The sequence below is a fragment of the Nylanderia fulva genome, unplaced genomic scaffold (genome assembly GCF_048542155.1).
Source record: "Nylanderia fulva isolate GAGA-0341 unplaced genomic scaffold, ASM4854215v1 Scaffold61, whole genome shotgun sequence".
NCBI lineage: Eukaryota > Metazoa > Arthropoda > Insecta > Hymenoptera > Formicidae > Nylanderia > Nylanderia fulva.
This window is the reverse complement of record NW_028190710.1, coordinates 582,628-602,664: the sequence shown is the minus strand read 5'-3', so window position 1 is coordinate 602,664 and position 20,037 is coordinate 582,628. Positions and strand designations below refer to the sequence as shown.

General features: G+C 27.0%; 1 protein-coding gene across 2 annotated transcripts in view; it reads right to left on the bottom strand.

The window, feature by feature from the left end:
• LOC114946356 (uncharacterized) overlaps positions 1 to 20,037 on the bottom strand; it is a 91,681-nt gene that overhangs the window by 20,640 nt on the left and 51,004 nt on the right. For both annotated transcript variants that reach the window (XM_029322806.2, XM_029322808.2), the window contains exons 3-4: positions 15,821 to 15,911; positions 12,860 to 12,983 (exon numbers count right to left, since the gene is read on the bottom strand). In XM_029322806.2, coding sequence (XP_029178639.1) covers positions 12,860 to 12,983; positions 15,821 to 15,911 — 215 coding nt within the window. The remainder of the gene's footprint in view (positions 1 to 12,859; positions 12,984 to 15,820; positions 15,912 to 20,037) is intronic.

Sequence of the window (20,037 nt, the reverse complement as noted above, 5' to 3'; positions counted from 1 at the left end):
GAAATATAGAGACTTCCAGTGTTTATTTGTTTGCATTAAAATAATAACTAATTTTGCACGGACGATTGTTTACAATTAATAATCCGAAATGTAATTTGATAATAATGATTCTCATATCAGCATAATATATGTAAACATATATATATATATATATAAATTAATATATCAACATAATATATAATTAAAAAATTTAATGAAGCAGCAAATATAAAAACAATACAATTTCTAAGATTTATTTATACAATAAAATAATTTGAATGCAATTATATGAGACTTTATGTAACAAATTTTATGCCTCAAAAACTTTTGTTAAAAAAAAAGTAACGAATTATAGATAAAGATAAACGGATAATAAAGATAATAGTCATAGAAGAGATAGAGAAAATATAAAATACAGAGTAAAAACGTAATACTAGCATTAGCGATCTTTGTAGAAAATCGTATAAGCCATCATTTCTGAAGATGTCGTGCAATACCTATGATAGAGAAAGAGCAGATTCGCACAAATTACCATAAATTTCCCGTATGAATGGTAATATCCCGGCATAATTTTCCGCGACTTATGATTGCGGATGCCTACTAAACATAAACACGAGTAGGAAATCCTTGTCTGTCTGCTGAAAATTCGCGGGTCATTTGAGCCGTTTCCGCGCCATTACCCTTCCTTAGCGCGAATCCTTTGTAAGAGTCTCTCTGTAAAGTTCAGGACTAGACGAAGAATCTCGCAGTTACGTTGTGGATAGAAAATCGAAGAAGTTAAAATAGAGAAAGATAAGCAGCAGAAGAGGAAAGAGAAAGAAGAGAAGGGAGAAGACTTAGTAGTGTGGACGTAATTCGATTACTCGTTACGTCAATCTGAGGAATTATGTATCTTCCAATGAGTTTTCGTCTCTCGGTTCTGTCATTTTGAATGTGAATGAGATATATCGAAAAATACGATTTTGTTGTTCATAAAAAAATGTTGCAAAAGATTATAGAAAACTGAAGTTTTCTAGCGTGTATTTTTAAAAGTTCTTTATATGATGCATAAAAATGTTTCTTACAATATATTTTTTAGAAACTTATCCTTTTAGAACAAATTTTTATATAAAAATTATAATAATGATTGAAAAATTATGTTATAAAAATTTCAAGTGTTAAATAATTCTAAAATATACGAACATTGAAGCACATTTAAGAATTAGAAACAAGATAATAATATGATATGTTATTAATTGTACATTCAATATAAGCGCGTACCATAAATTCGATTTATTTTTAAAAAATGTTAATTTTATAATTCTATATAATTCGATTATAAATCAAGAAATTGTATTACTTTTCCACGCAATTCATCATATAAGAATATTTATAAGTATACAATAAACAAATGTTTGCTATAGAAATCTGGCATTGCAAAGATTTGCAATTTTATTGTCACTAAGAGAATTTACGAATGTGCCTGGAGATATTTGTTATTTCAATATATTGATTCTTCATAGAAATGGTTGTTGTAGAAGAACTGTAGTAGCGGCGCAACGACTTCTTCGCTTTAGGGTTAGCTTTGGCTCAATCTTACAAATAATGCAGTAGTTGCAGCCGCAACAAACGCGCTTCGACAGAAGCTACATACCAAAAGGGAGATCTTCCTTCGACGGAACTGAATTTGAACAAGCCGTTTTACGAGCGATGTCCCTCGCTTTGCCTTCGCAAGTGCTAGCTCGAGCCGCCATTTTGTAGATTGCACATTCGGTTGTTTTTCCGGAGTTGGGAGATATCGTGTGTTTGCGAGACGCGTGACATTGAGTTTTAATGCGAGCTATGTTAAAAGAAAAACCTGATAAAATGTTGCTTTAAATTATTATTTAACACATTAATACTTGCTAGCTCATCAATTTTTCTTATTGTATTATACACATACACAATTGGCTTTAATTTTTGCTATTGCGACGGCAATTGCAGAAATTGATTAGGATAGTGATGGATTTTAGATTATTCCATGAATATTAATTAAAAATATATATAGGGAAAAGTATGCTGAATTGTACTGTTTGGTAAATCGTATCTCTACTGTATTTCTTAAACAGAATTAAAATATTTTAAGATGTTAATGTTGCTATATCACGCGTAACTATCTTCACTTGAATGCCGCGATATTTGTTTTCTTCGCAAACGATCCGTTAATGAATAAAGTTTATAAATTTATTTTTTTTGTGATTTTTATGTAATATTCAGTATTCTATGCTTAAGCAATTGAGAAAAATAAGCAATTAAACTTATTATTAAAGCATTTTGTAATCTTATTTAATTCTGCATATTAAAGCGTTGAAAAATCGGCAAAATAATTTAAGATTATTTATTTTTTATTCACAAATTCGACAAAACAATGGAAGTTCGGTAAAATAAACTATTAATTTTTTCCTATATATATTGTACTAGTGCGATTTATTAAATTTATTTTTTACTTAGGCATCGTTTTTTATATTTAGATGGATAACTGATGAAACTATTATCAAATATAATTATATTGAGGTAATTTTTTTATATTTTTGTATTATACAAAAAGCATGTTTGTTAAATTTTTGAAGAGAATTTATGATTATAAATATGACATTCTTATAGATATGTTTTGTTGCAGACTGAGAAATTTTTGTAGAAAATAAAACTTTATTTTTGTTACTATTTTTTAATTTTATTGTTAGAGGTACGATTTAAAAACTCATGGGTAAATTGGCAAATCGGTATTGTAAATTCAAATGCTACTTTTTCTTTTTTAATTTACGATATGAAGCAATGATACATTTGTATTAATGTTTAGCGTATTGTTGATAAAGAAGCATAGTTTCAGTCATTTCCTTGATAGTTTTATTGCAATTTTAATATTTACCTTAGAGTACGATTTAACATATTTTCCTTTATATATTTTAATAATGTACATATATGTACATATACAATATATATCTATAATTTAAAAAATTCAGATATTATTTTAATATTTTAATAATGTCACGATAATAAAATTATAGCAAAATATTAGAAATTAATCATATAAAATAGAAATTTATTTTAAATCAAATTTAATAAAATTATGTATTTATATAAATCTTTATTTATAATATAACTTTATTGTAATAAGATATATATTTTAAATCACATTAATTTGCCAGAAAACTGTTTCTATGTTATTTATCTTTCTTAATTTATTCTCTTTGAAACACAAATATGCTTCTTTAATATATAGAAAAATAGTGTAATATAATGTAATATAGTGTAATAGTGAAAATAGTCTAATATACACACAAAATTAAATAATATTATATAATAATATTAAGACTAAAAAGAGAAGAACGAGACTTCCAAGACTATAAATTGTATTCAAAAATTTTTAAGATTGACTCTTTTTAAGGACTGAAACAGTACAGAACCACTACGTGTTTTAGACAGAACTGTTAATTATTAAAGAGTGATACGAAATCGTAGAACGTGGCAAGTAATCTTGCAGAATGAGAAGGAAATATCGAACATCTTGTCGGAGAAGCGACTCGCGCCTCTTACCTGGCGTGCTGTTCTAACGAATCTTCAATGGCGCCCGAGCGCGAACGGGGCCTTGACAATGGGGCCTTGTTGTCAGGAAGGGGGGATTCCTTCAGAGAAACTCACTTTTGTCAGAGAGCTCACGTGAAACCCCGAGTGAGAACCCTCGAAAGCTCTGTGGATGACTTGCGTATCGCAAGCCGCTCTCGCTCCGCTACTTGAAATAAATTTTTTTTCTCTCCTCCTACTCTCGAAGACGACTTTCCATCCTTCTGCTTTCTTCGGTCAGCGGATGCGTGACGATTGTGTGAATCGCATCAAAATTCTTCGCTAATGGGCCGCTTATGGCGGAACACTAGCATAATTCTGTGCGCGTCGCCTTCCTTTTCACGAGTTTACGATCTTGTTATGCGTAATAGATCATTCAGATATCATCACCAACACCGTCATATTGTCCTTCCGAAAGAGATCGTACAATGGTTTCGCAGTCTCTTTAGATTATCAGTTCTGCGATGCGATGACAAGGTCAATAAATGTTAAAAATAATACGCACGCACGTATAATGCGTGATTTTATTTAAATATTATAAGAAATTATCGACGCGAAAAATACATATATTATTTAACTTTAATCTGTGAATGTGTGTATAAAAATATATTTAGTTGATTACTAAATTATTATACAAAATCAAAATCCTCAAAATAATTAAGAGATCAAAAAATGGTTCAAAAAAATAGGCAGACTTTAAATAGCTGTAACTTTGTCTCGAAAAATGATAATTTAAATTTTAAAAAAGGATTTTAAAGCTTAGAATCGCCACTTTCAAAAGTTTATATAGCTTTTTTCATTTTCTTCAATTCTGATATTTTTTTATATACAGAAAACGACGAACATAACAAAATGGAAAATTTTTTTTCATTTTGTAGACATGTCGCATAACACAAAAAGATTTGAAAAAAAATTTTGACATTTTCACGTTAAAGCTTGAAGTTTTCCCTGTAAAATCATTTTTCTTAATTTAAATTTTGATCTTTCCTTATCAAGCTATTGTAAATTAAAAAGAAAATGTCATTTTTACTTTAATCGTTCATTTAACTCCGTTAAATATCATTGTACAGCAATTTCAAGAATGGATTCTTAAAACTGAATCTTTGCTCTATAGTATAATATAGTGACTGAATTTTTTTAACTCGTGAACTTTTTACAAATAAGTAAAAATAACGGAGAAATTCGCGAATTTTTTCCCTTTTGTTAAAACTTTGAAAAAAAGTTACATAAAGTGAATATATATGTAGTAAATATACATAAAAAATAGAATATATATATATATATATATATATATATATATCATAATATAAAAACTTGTATTTGAAAATTCACTTTATTATACACATATATGTATATATATTTATTACTATATATAGGTACATATATATATATATATATATATGTACCTATATATGTATAGTAATAAATATATATACATATATGTGTATAATAAAGTGAATTTTCAAATACAAGTTTTTATCTAAATAAAAAATAATTTGTATAAAAATTCAGTCTTTACTTTTTTGCATAATCTATAAATTTGCTCAATTCTGTTCTTTCACAAAAAAGTACGATAGATACCTACAAAATATATTGCGAGAAATGACGAGACAGTGAAATAAAATATTAGCCGATTCATTTTCTCGTAATGGTCGATTCTAATCGCATAATAACTCCACACTCATTCTTGTCATAATTTAATTCAAATCATTCTGTAACGTCGGACCCTTCCTGCGTATATCGATCGCGCCAAAGGAACTGATAGAGAAAGACAGGGTGCAATTTACGCGCGCGCTCTCTGTAACCACGGGATCGCTGAAATTATGTCCGTTTGTTATGCGATTTTACCAATCAGACGCAGTCAGATTGCGAATACTATCGCTATAAAGAGTCACTTCCCTCATGTCATTTGCAGGGAAATTGGTTGTACATCAGAAATTTCAAGCATTTTAAATGCATTTTCCTCTATAATAATATAATATGGTGTTACGCACCCCAATATAAAATTATGAAGAAAAAGTTTTTCTCATATTTTTCTTTGTAAACAATTTAAATTTATGCAAATATAGACGTACATATAATATTACACTAAGCACAGGATAGCATTTTTATTAAAAAATTGTATACTCATTTAGTTTTATATACTATTATATTATTATACCGTTAAAATATCTCTTGCTCATATTGTATTGTCAAAAAAATAGTCAATGTTCCTTCTTTCTCTTTCTTTAGTTGTTTTAATTGCTTTATATGTTATTCCCATATTTTTATAAGATACTACTGAAAAGAAAGAAATATTTTTTAAAAATAAATTATATTAATACATAAAATATATATTTATATTGTATTAATACATAAATATATAATTGCATTATAAGAATATCACATCAAAAATTCACTTTAATGTCCAAAAATATTAAATAAAAATAAAATATATGATTCTTTTATTTTAAATTATAAATCTATTTCGAGTTTGTTAAATATTTTTAAATCAAAATTATAATCTTAAATGTGTACTGAAAATCTTATTATTACAATTACAATCTTCAAAAAATTTTTACAAATTTATTTTGTTCTATAATAGTATTTCGCGCATAAAGTTCTCTTTGCCGATTACAAAGAAGCAGTGCGACAGTCTGGTGAGGACATTTCGATTAACTTCGCTGTAGGAGGTTTCAGCTGCTATTTTTCTTTGGTATTGTAAGTTTAATGTGGGAGCAACATTGGCAAAAACGTAGACAAAGCTGTATTAAGTCTTATTGTAATTATAATAATAGGAATGATGATCGATATGATCGAAAAACACACTTTGCAGAATTCGGTAACAGTACAAAATTACATTGCTTACAATCATATACGAAGTATGAATTTCGAAATCATTTCATACAATCAATTAAACTAATTGGCGAGGAGGCATTACGATTATATATCACTCAGATATTATTACACCTAGATATTGTTATATGATTTTGAATTTCTAAACGTATAATGTTTACTTTCGCAGAGATATTGAATATAAATACATATAAATTTTTTATATGAGCTTATATAGAAAACAAAATATATTTTATATTATGGTTAAATGCCAAATGCTTGTAATAATTATCAAATAAAACTTTATTAATTGGCCTTTACAAGTTATAAAACAAGGTTTAGGCTTGTTGTCAATCAATCAGTCAGAAATAATTAATTAATTTAATTATTCTATTAATTGTGCATCATTATTATTATTCGTGAATTATTATCTTCTTGTAAATCATCTAACTTTTAATTTTGTTACATTGTAATTTGAAATACTCTTTTTTATTATATGCAATAGATAGTATACAATGTGTACAATAATATATACAATATAATATACATATACATATAATATATATAATATATATATATGTATACATATACATATATATATATACACATATATAAAAAAATTTTTATTTGACTTTAAAATTCTCATAAAAATGTTAAGATTTTACATTTGTAACATTTGTTGTTTTGAAATAAAAAATGTCAATATTAAAATGTATTCAATATTAGTTGATTTTTTGTATTTATTAGTTTATTTTCTTATTTTATATATTTATACTTTTTACCTTAATTTTTTATTTTAATTTATAATCTAAACTAATTAATTTATTTTTACTAATTTTTAAAACTACTTTTAATAATTTTACATACAATTTACAAGTAATAAATGTTTATATTAAAGCAATTTCCATTAACATTATACATTTATTTTCTATATTTATACAATCTATATAAATATCAATAATTAACTATTTGTAAAATTCAATAAACATATAACTAATTAATCGATCCAGAGATTAAGTTAATGCATGTGAAAATTTCATTAATTTTATAAAACAACAATTTGATGTGTTCAAATTAAACGGTAATCTAAGGGGTAATCTAATAGATAAAAGATTGTCAAATTATCGAATAAATATAAGCTTATCAACGCGAAAATGAGTTTTTTTTATTTCTTGTATAATTGAAAATTGGATAGAAAATTTAAAAAATTTTGAACATATTAAATATAAATTTTGTCTTACTCAAATATTTTACTTAGACTAAAACATTTTTTATTCATTGTTTTTTCAATGTCGGAACATGCATTTTTATTTGAAAATCTCTTAAGCCAATTATATTTTAGAGAGAGAGAGAGAGAGAGAGAGAGAGAGAGTGTGTGTGTGTGTGTGTGTGTGTGTCAACTACTTCTTAAAAACTTTTAAATATGTACAAATCAAATGTAAATTGACATGTAAATTCAAAACAAAATAATAATATATTATAAAGAAATAAGAAAAAGTACAAATGTGAATAAATATAGTTAAATAATAAATGTAATAAGATGTATATAAGATAAATGTATAATACAGATAATAATATTATAAATATAAAAAAAAACAAAATAAAAATATATAAATGTCATTACCAGAAAGATAAAAGATAAAAACATTGTAAATCTAATCAATATTAAAAAAGATCAGTCCTTTTATATATAAAAGACGTAAGACACTAAATAAAGAAACCATTTTAACAAAAAAATAAGCTTATAAATTCTTGAAACATAATCTGCGAGTTTTAAATTAATTTAACATTCTTTTTGTATGCGAGATATCTCTCTCTTTATCTAAAGAGTTGGAAAACTTCAAAATTCAGATAATGTATGAAAGACGCTGTGGCGTCTAAGTGACTCGTAAATTCAGTTTCCAAGAGAGAGAGAGACAAAAACAGGTTCGAGAATAAAGAGCAAAACACGCGAGGCAGGCAGGGATGAGGGTTGAGCGATGAGAGGAGGGAAAAGGGGCGAAAGACGCCGCTCTCTCTCTCTCTCTCTCCCCGAGCAAAAATATCCCCGTTAACGATTATCAGCTCCTCTTTCTGTCTCGCGCCTCGTTATATTGTGTCCCCGTCGCGCGAGCAAATTTAGAAACAAAAGACGGGTAGAAAGCGCGTCCTGATTGGCCGGCCGGTCCCCGGCACCACTCTCTGATTGGCCCGCGGGACCGCACCCATCCTGTAATGGCCGCTTTGTCGTTCCACGGTGTGCTCTGTGTGTACGCGCCTGCACGCTTCAGGCAGCCTCGACAACCCCGTGTGCCGTTACGACTCTCCAATCCTCCCCTCCTACCCAGCTTTCATCCTACTTGGCCCATCAGCCACTACCCCCAACGTTCGCGGCGCGGCCGCCCTCTCTCGTTCTCTCTTGTACCTCGAATTATATCAAAATATAATCACCGACTGCCGCGTGCAGGTTTATTGCATACGTATGTGTGTGTATACTCATTCACGTATGTACAGAATCGTGTCCGAGTCGTGGCCCGCGGGCCATTTTCTCCCACTACGCACTCGTTGCCCTTCCTCCTCTCCATTTCCCCTAGTCTACGATGCGAATCGACAAGCGTGATAAGTTAGTGGTGGTGGGAATGTACGAGCGCGGTGTGCGCGAGGGGACTCTTAACCGAATCCACTTGAGCATCTTGATGTACGATATATACGCGTGCACGCGCGATCGTGGCGTCACAAACATTCTATGTGCTCTTGGAGATTTCTTTTTCCTCTGTGTCTACGATAGTAGAGAACAGAGCCCGGATTTTCAACGAATTTTTGAAATACACTGCTGCGTCATTTAATATGACAAATTGTTTTATTACAGGATGGGTGTTTCTGGGATATAATTGGGACGGGATATACTGTTATTTTATAAGTGAAGATAGGGAAAAAAAGGTAGAGGAAAATATTGCATGACGTACTGAGGACTAATTTTCTGTGACACTATACTTTTGTCCGTTCTCAGACAGCACAGCAGAATGTCTAATGGATGTCCAGTTTTGGTTTTTATTTAGTCTATATAAACGTCCATTTAGATATAATATGAACATTTTAAGATCCATTATCCATTATTAAACGTTCAAAGTATATACAGTACAAAACATTTTAATTGCATTGCAGCAATGTAATAATCTTACAAGTCGTATAATGCAATATTGAAAAAACATTATAAAAACATGTAACTGTAATATTTGATGAAAAATGTTTATAGCAAGATTCGAAAATGTTATAAGAAACAGTATTCAGTAATCGTTAATTCCTTCATTTATGCGACGCACAATGTGTTATCTATTTAAGATTTGAGAATGATATAAAACTTGCAAAAAACGATTATTAAGATTAAAATAGTCGGATATCCAATAAGTATCATGGATATAAACAGAATGAATTAACACAGTTCTAACAAATTTTTGCTTATCTCTTTAGAATGTCTTACTTGTCTCCGTTTTAACATTAGTAATTTTACTGCTATGTCGAATCAACATCTTGACAGGTACATTACATTATTTTTATTATTTATATTTTTATAACATTTTAAATTTCTTCGTTAACAACTTTGTAAATTATTGTTTCATACCCTAATCATTGTATATATTTTTATTGTGCAGTTACACTTGAAAAGGACCCGTACCTAAGGGTCGAAACACAGTGTTTTAAAATCAAATTGTACTGGCCAGTTAGGTCGAAATTTCAATAAATACGTATGTCTTTAGAATGTCTGCAATATTTTTGTAACTTTTTAATGTTATATAAAATACTAGGAATGTACAATACTTTACTTACATCTACCTACTTTAAAAATACGTTCAATGTTCGAAACAGGTCCAGTTTTAATCTGCTTAGTCCTTAAAATGAACACTTTTCCATTATCCATAGAAAGTAACACTGAACATCTTTAAAATGTCTTAAAGATATATCTAACACTCTAATCTGAATGTATTAAATACGTATATAAAACGTTCAATATGTATGATATTTGAAGCTTTCGCGGTATACATGAATATTAGAATGCTTTTTAGGTTTGAACTTTTCGATTTCAACGTTTCGTGAATATTTCAGCTTACTTCATCAGGGAGGAACAATCTGATAGTAATAAGTGATTTTCGTAGAGTCTACACAATAAAGTTCTTTGTTGCTTACAGTAGGTTCACATCGATTAGTATCTAAAACAAATATTGTAGCCCTCTAGATGTGATCTTTCAATTAGTATTGAGTTACTCGGATGAGTATTGTCTAGATTACCTGTTTACGGGCTGCTGGAATTCTACTTTAAATATTGATTTTCGACGTTTCCTTTTTTCCTCTTTTTTCTATTTCGCAAGCAAATAGCATGTATCATGGTGATATATTTAGGATAAATACTATTCAAAAATATAACACTTTTAAAATACAGAGGTAACACCGCGGATCCCTTGTCTCTTGTACGATATAGTACAGGTTGTTTCTTTCTGATAAAGTGAGTTAAAATATTTATAAAATGTTGAGAAATAAATAAAAAGTTTGTCCGGTTCAAATCCGAAAACCAATCTAATGTCTAGTAATATATTTTTAATACATTTTTAATACGTCATTGTGTTGTCTGGGTTGCAAATGCACTTTTTTTAAATCAACTATATTTTTTACATAAATCAATTCGTTTCATTATTCTACGTACAAAAGTATTAAGTGAAGTAATCAAAAAGTCAATATTTGATGATATTCGACATTTTTTCGTATCGGTGGATAATTTAAAAGAGCAAACTGCATTGTTCAATTGTACAAATAACAATTAGCTTCAAAATATGTTATGAAAAATGTGTCGGAAAAGGTGTAAAGTGTAATGATGGAATATTTGAGCATTTATTGTAAGAATAACATTAGAAGAAATATTCAGAAATGCTAAAATAAAATGTAACCCTGTAAAAAAATATATTTTTTAAATAATATTTTTAATAACATTCACAAAATATTCTTAATATAATATTATATTTATATAAAGAGTAACAGATGTGTTGTGATGATGTAACTTTTATGATATTCATGTGATTTTATGAGTAGTAAAAAATTATTATCATAACAAGTATTATATAACCTCGTTCCTCGTATTATATTTTTAAATAGAAATTGATATTTCAATGATTTTTCGGAGACTGTATAAAAACGGTTGTTTTTTTTCTATCTTTATAAATATAATTATATCGAAATAATTATGAACTCTTAATGTTTTATTGCCAATAATACTAAAGAAAAATTTATTTAGACAATGACAATGTTTAGACACTTTTGCATTTGCAATAATCTTCTTAAGCTTAAATATCATTTATATGGTGAAATTGTTTTAAGAGAGTTCGTACAAAATGGCCAAATAAAAAATACAGAGCATTTTACGCATCTTTTATGTGTTTGTATTAGATACGTGAGAGTATATTGTTTCGTTTGGTGTAGTAGTTGAGAAGAGAATACAGATGAGAAAGAAAAAATCTCTTGGGAAGAAAACGGTTAGGGAAGAGAAAGAAAGACAGAATTCGAGAACGTAACTAGCAGAAAAGAGACATAAAGGGAGGGACACCGGAAAAGAGTGAAAAAGGAAGATCTTGTTCCACCATGCAGAAACTGATCTCAACCTACTATTCCATAGACTCGTCGTAACTAACCGTCAGCTCTTAGGAAAATTCTCTTTTATGATCGCGGCTTCTGGTTTGCTGTTATATTTTATCCTTGACGAAACGTCGTCTATTGCAAAGTCACTTTTTGCCAAAGTTGGAATTATCGCGTTGATAATCCCAAAAGTTTGTAAAGAAAAATCGTGGTCATTTTGTAGATTATTGTTTTTAAAATCATAGTAGTACACGTGTGCGTATATTTGTGTGTATGTGTGAAACAGTAATTTCTATATATTATATTTTATTTATATATTTTATTTATACTGTTAAGATTTGATTTGTAGTTTGTAAAAAATGCGACAATTAAAATTGACTATTAAAATATAAATGTTTTTAAATGAAATAGTTAAATGTAACCCATTAAAACTGTAATTTTATATACATAATTTTCTAAATTATGTTTATATTTTATAAAAAAAACAGATCAGAGATTGAACATGATAATATAAAAGTTGAATTATATCATAAAAAACAATGATTTTTTAAATAGATTATTAATTATAATGATTTATTCAATTTGTTTTGCCTTTGATCATGCATATAATATTGTTTAAATTTCTAGAAATTTAGTTATATTTAAATGTTTTCTAAATAGCGATTCCAATGAAATTTAATTTCAAGTAGTGACATTTTAATTTTGAATTTAGGTATGAAAAAGGTTAGTATATTTTGTACTTAACTAATTTGTATTTACATATATTAGAGCCTTTTCGATTTATTATTTTAGTTTTAATTTCGCCTTAATGTTAGTTTGTAAACTGTTTCATTAGAATAAATAAAATTTTTACGTAAGAATTAATGTTTCAATTCTTGCTCACCTGTATCCTGTCTTCAGGTAAATCGGTTCTCAAGCTTAGCATCTCGCGAGCATAGACGTCAGGATAATGGGCCTCCTTGAAGGCTGCCTCCAGCGCCTCCAGTTGCTGTGATGTGAAGATCGTCCTGGAGCAACAACCACATGAACCTAGTTATATGCCATTACAGCGCTTCTACCTTAAATCTACCCTATTCTTGCGAGAAAGCTCGTGTGACAAGTATTACAATATATTCTGTATTTAGAGATTTAATTAGAGGTACTTAAATAAATTTTCTCACTTATTTGATTAGAGAAGTTAGTGCTTCATTTATTATAACAAATATTGTGACAACGTCTAAAATATACTACTTTACATTATTATTTTTAATATTAGTGCGCAAAATTGACAATTGTTAATTCTAGTTTTCTTAAGTAGCTGCCAGCATATTCCTATCATTGTGGTTTTCGATTAATTACAAACAAAAACACGTTTTTCGGTCAATAGAGTAGATACGATGTACGTATGAGAAATGAGCCAGTCAGTAACCGATGATTATAATTCACTTTTTTTTATAAGCAAGATGCATAACCTCGCAATATGATGAACAGTTGATGAAAGATGAATATCCATGCGCCAGAAGGCGCATATGTAGGCTACGTGATACGACAGAAACCGCGGAGAAGCGAATTTGACGGCAAGATGTCCAATTAGTCTTGCGATTCGACAAATTGTAGGTTGCGCAGAGAACGAGCTGGCATCTGGCCTTTGTGGGCCGAAACGAAAGCTTCGAAATTGAAAGTCATTTCCCGGACGATCATCGGCTTGTTAAGTCGGACACACGAAAATCGTCGACAATTCTGCCTCGGTTTTCTCTGTGTACACTTGTTTAAAGATTATTGCCGCGTAATCGTTTCAAATTCTACCAGATTGATTTCGAATCCTCGAATAGAATCCTCGTGATGCCAATAAGCTATTTTGAAATTTATTTTTGTACATTAAAAAATGTTTTTGTGTGTAAATAGCACCTGTATTTGTCATAATTAAGCTAAAAGGTATGTCTATATAAAAATTACGATCTAAAATTAAAGTATCCTTAAAGAAAAGACCGCTTGGGAGTATTAAAATATGTTTAAAAATCGCAATCTGTGTTCAAAGTTGTTTGTAACATAAAATACAATATAAAACATAATAGGGGAAGGTATATGCTAAATAAATCGTATCTCTACTGTATTTCTTAAGTAAAGTTAAAATATTATAAAATATTAATGTTGCATCGCAGTGTTGGTCTCACTTGCAATGTTTATTTCCTTCTCACACGATCCACGTTAAAGTTTGTAAATGTATTTTTTGTGACTTTTATATAATATTTGGCATCCCGTGCTTAAGCTATCACATTAGGAAAGATAAGCAGTGAAATTTATTATTATAAAGTATTTTTTTGGGGGTGATCTTATTTAAATCTTATTTATCAAAACGTTTAAAAATAGGCAAAATGTTTTACAATTGTTTTTTTTTATTCACAAATTTGCAAAAATTTTGATAAAGCAATGGAAGTTCGATAAACGTACTATACTAACTTTTTTCTGTATTGTATTCTGATGTAATTTAATACATTAATTTTTTATTTAAGCATTAACTTTTTTCTTTATATTTAGATGGACAAATGAAGAAAATAACAAATTTTATAATTATTGTATTAAAATAATACTTTATATTTTTTCTATTATACAAAAAATATTTTTGTTGAATTTTTCAAAAAAATTTATGATTATGAAAACATAATATTCTTATAGATATATTTGGTTGCAGATTGATAACTTTTGTAAGAAATAAAACTTTAATTTTCTTACAATTTTTTAATTTTATTGTTCGAGGTACGATTTAACAAACCGGTATTGTAAATCGTATCAAATATTACTTTTTTAATCTTTAAGTTAAGATATGAAACAATGATAAATTTGTATTAATGTTTAGCGTATATCGTTGACAAAGGACCATAGTTTTAAATAATAAAATTTTGTCATTTTTTTGATAACTTTATTGCAATTTCAATATTTACTTTATCGGGGGTACCCGATATAGCTTTCTCCTAATAAAATAAAATATAATATAATAAAAAAAATATATATATACAATAAATATAAAATTATTATCATCCCCGTACGGACTATAGTTAAATTTTGTTTCTAAATTTGTCTGTTCTGTTTTAAAATAATTTCATTTTCTTAAGTACGAAAGAACTATTGATAATATTTCTACTAATAACAGTATAATTTTATATATGAATCCTTATGTCACTTGTTATTACAATGATTCGATTACATCTGTACAAACTATTTTAAAATAATTAATCTCTCTAATATGGAAGATATTACTATGTTTCATGAATATATATATTACATGGACTCTGTAATTACGGCAAGAATTGTATGGCTATATTCTAAAAGTATAATTAAGTTTTCGATTTGTTAAAGCGCTGCGTAATCATCTTCCGCAAAATGTGCGATTACATTCAGACGTTCGATTTTACATCGGCAGCTGATTCAATTTCTATAATCGTTATCGTACAATATATAATGATAGAATGAGCGAGCATTTATAATATTTTATTTCTATGTTTCCAGTTTTAGTTGAATGCTATAAAATCAGACTTTGTATCAATGCAATCTATTCTGTTTCTTCGAAACAAAGAAATAAATTAGAGAGACTATATATATATATATATATATATATATATATATATATAGTCTCTCTAATTTATTTTACTATATATATATATATATATATATATATTATAGTATAATTATTATATGTATATCTATATGAAAAAAATTTTTTAAGTCAAACAAAATGTTTGTCGACTTCAAATCGATAAACGCAGATATATTTTTGTGATTAAAATGTGATTGAATTGAGTTTTTAAATTAATGTAGTCTTCCGAGATGGAAAACACAAAAGCTGAAATTTCTGTCAGAGACTCACCTATGACGACGCTTTTTTTTCTTCTTTTTGCTGAAACCCGAGAGCCCGTCCACTGTAAAGTCCTTCCCTGATTCTATGTTGTGTCCGACACCTATAAAAAAGGAACAAGCATAAATAATACATGTACCTATATTATATGTTTGCGTAATTTTAAGAAATCAATAAAGTACGAAAGTGCTTTTCTTTTTTGTATATATCTATTATTATTATTTGATTATTATTATTTTTATGCATCGCAAAATTTTTGGGATAAAAAATAAAAGCATAATTATAAAATATAATATGTTATGAATTAATATTTTTGTGCGCTACAAAAAATAAGAGCGTGTCGAGATTAATATTTCACTGAATTTGCAGCTCATTATTTGATAGCATTATCTATAATTGATAATTATACGGCTCTGTGTGCTGAAACCGTGCATGCATCGCGTATCAAATTACCTATTATACCAGACTTGGCAATGATTCTCTGGACTCTGATATCAATCTGGCATGCGCCTAAAAATGAGCGGGTTCTGTATTTCCCCGATTGCTTTTTCATCAATTTCATTTTTCTCCTTTTCGCTTTATTTTACGATAAAAATGTCGACCTAGCTAAATTAATTATTTTATTTCATTTCTTTTGAATTAATTCATTAATTTAACTCGTTCACTCTTTTAATACTCATTTTCTTGAGATAAATTTTTTTGATAAAGTTGTTCCTTTACAAGATAATATATACTTTACATTATATAATACATAGTATCTACACACATAAAACTATTTTTATTATTTTTAATTTAATTATTTAAAAATTTATACATACATATATATATACAATATATACATATATATATATATATACATATATATATATATATATATATACATATATATATATACATATATAATTGTATTTATAAAATGTTATGTGTTATAAAAAATTTTTTATATTATATAAATCATATTACTCAAAGAAATTGAAATAAAAATTTTGCCAAAATATTGCCACATATCAAGTAGATTATATTGAGCGCAATAAAATTTAATGAAAGAGATGCGAATATTATTTATCTACACATTCTTATACATTTCTTCCCTAATTATTATATTTTTTATTCTTCGAATATAGTAAAAATATTACAAAAATATTTTTCTGTCTATCTATAAGTTGTATAATTATGTTGTATTATATGAAAATATTGAAGACATGTAGAGAGATGAGATTATTTATATCATATACATATTGTATATATAGTGTCTATATTTTCATTGTATACTTAATGGATAAAGTCTTTTTTAATTTAAAAAATTAATCAATTAATTATATCAGTTTATAATTATCTGCTATGCACACATTTTTATCAAAAAAAATTGTATGTTGCAATTAGGAAACTTTTGTGAAATTTTTGTGAAATGCTTAAACGGTAATTTCTCTAATGTAGCGAGTTGCGATACGGCTCACAATAGTTTCTTCTATGCATGATTACGAGTAGAATTCGTTTTGGTCAAAAATAATTATCAATTGTAAATTAATGTCGAATTAACGAGCGAAAAGCAGCCCTGAAACGGTGCCTGCACGTACAATGAAGCTCTCTTCTCTAAGGGTGATTCTCGTTACTACGTTTCTGTTCCTGCTGTCACCGGCACCGCCAGCGGCTAATTAACTAGTAATTAAAAGCTTAATTCCAATTATGCGTGTCCCTCGACTAATTGGAGTCTGAAACGTTCGCTGACGTCACCATTAGTACATAGAAGTCTGGTCGGCAGCTTTCCTCTCGTTTAACCGACAATTCAATGACATTTTTATAGAGAAGTTATTATTGTGTAACACGCTCATTTTTCTGAATATTATATATTTTTCTGACCTGTTCATAAGATTAAGTGCCGTGAATAAAGAATACGAGTAAATATAAAAAATTAATAAGTTTGAAAAGTATAAAATGTGACAAATTATAAAAACAATCTCCTTTTATGCTATTAATATTAGTTTAAGAAAAGATATTTATGAAGAGAAAAATATTTTTCTATTTTGAAAATGATATAACTTTGCTCTACAATGAACACTATATGAAAAAGAATTAAAAAATTGAATTAATGAAGCTAATGCGTAATAAAATTTTACATATAATCGCAAAATTATATATAAAATATGAGTATAATAGATAGTGCTTTCATATATAATTATATAAATAGATCATTCATAATACGATAAAAGTGCTTATTATATATAAATTAAACAAATTTATATATATATATATATATATATATATATATTTATATAATGAATAAGTATTTCTTCATATATATGTATAAATATATATGTTTCATATATATAATTTGACATGATTATATATGAACCCTTATAATTTATATATAAATTTATATAATTATGTATAAAAATTGAAATCTTTACATTTAATTTTACAATTACATGTATAATTATATAATTATATATAATTATATATATATATGTATATATATAATTATATATAAAAAAGTTTTTCCCGGGATGTATTTTGATCTATCCATATTTTCAGACCACTCTTGGCAAAAATTTATTAATATTGTAGGATAGAATTAACTAAAGACAATAAATAAATAAGTATAAGATAAACAAGTACGCAAAAATATCTTTAAAAAATCTGCTTAAACTTACACATCTTTATGTGATTTAATACCTATACTATTAAGTGATTTCATGAAAACATTCAATAAACGAAGCTTTTTAAAAACAAAAATCTTTTTCCAAGAAAAGGAGCATCGAACAAAATTTTTACATTATCCTAAAAATGTATGGTTCAAGAGAAAAATCTGTAATTTAAAACTAAATATATTGCAACGTATTTCTTTTAATATGAATTTGAAAATTTATATTTTTGATTACCTATTTTGTTTGCTCAACATAAAAAACAATTTTTACAAGAGATCATGTTTACTATTTGCATTTAAAAAATTTTTTTATGAATTTAAAAAATACACGAAATTTATATAAGGTCTATTAGGAAAGTTCTATACCTGAATCATGTATTGGTTGTTTATTGGTTTGAAGTGAATAAATAATAAGAAGTAAGATTATTTGTTATTATATTTCTATTTTATTTATTTTTAATTTTTTATAAATAATATTTTAAGATGTGTAAAACATGAAGTATGTAAATGGATATTTATTGTTTAAGTTTAAAAGAATGTTAAAAATACACTTAAAATTTTTTGTTAGAGTCTCAAATAAGAACGCAGAAAAGTTCTATTAATTCAATTGTATCTTTTTTGTGATAAAATGAGGATTATTTAAAATAAATAAAGGAGGATTATTTAAAATAAATAAAGTCAAAAAATGTACATGTAACAAACAACTATTAAATTCAATTTTTTAATATTTATTTTAGATTATTCTATTATTCTATTTTTTAAGATAAACATGATAATCCAAAAAGTTAAAGTTCTAATATTTATATGAATATATGTGAAAGAAAAGATATATTAATTACTATATTATTCTATATACAATCTTACTGCATGCAATATTTGTTTCCTTTTGTCTCGTCTTTATCAGATATAATGGTTGAATAGATGTGTCAAACAATTATAATTCTAAGTTCTAAAATATGTATTAAATTTAATTAGATTATTAAATATTATTATATTTATATCTTTTCAAAAAAGAATTTGTGTTACAAATAATTAGAACTAAATATTTTATATATATTAAATTTAAATAATTAACAGATATACTATATGATATAGATAATTAAAAATAATAAAAATTATACATTTTTTGTAGAAACTAAATACAGTATATAAATAACCATTAAAGAACAACTAATATTTTTTTAAAAAATTAGGTAAGGTCTTTGGTAGTTCATAATTATATTTCCCGCAAACAATACAACAATGTTTCCTAGAAATAAGCGATTTTATTTAGCAGTAATTAAGTTAAATTTATATTAATAACAATTGAACATATCCACGAATTTTTAGAACAAATTTCTTCAATAATATTTTCTACTTTAATAATAATACAACAGGTTTGACTATTATAATAATTATAATTACTATTAAATAATTAATTAAGCAGTGGCTGCAGTTATGTGTTTACTATTTATAAAAAAGAGCGTTCCCATTTTATTTTTTTGTGATATAAATGTTTAATTCATATATGTATGTATTTGTTTTCGAATTTTAGATTTCTATATTGCACTTTGTAATATAGACAGTTTTGATTTACAATTGGAAT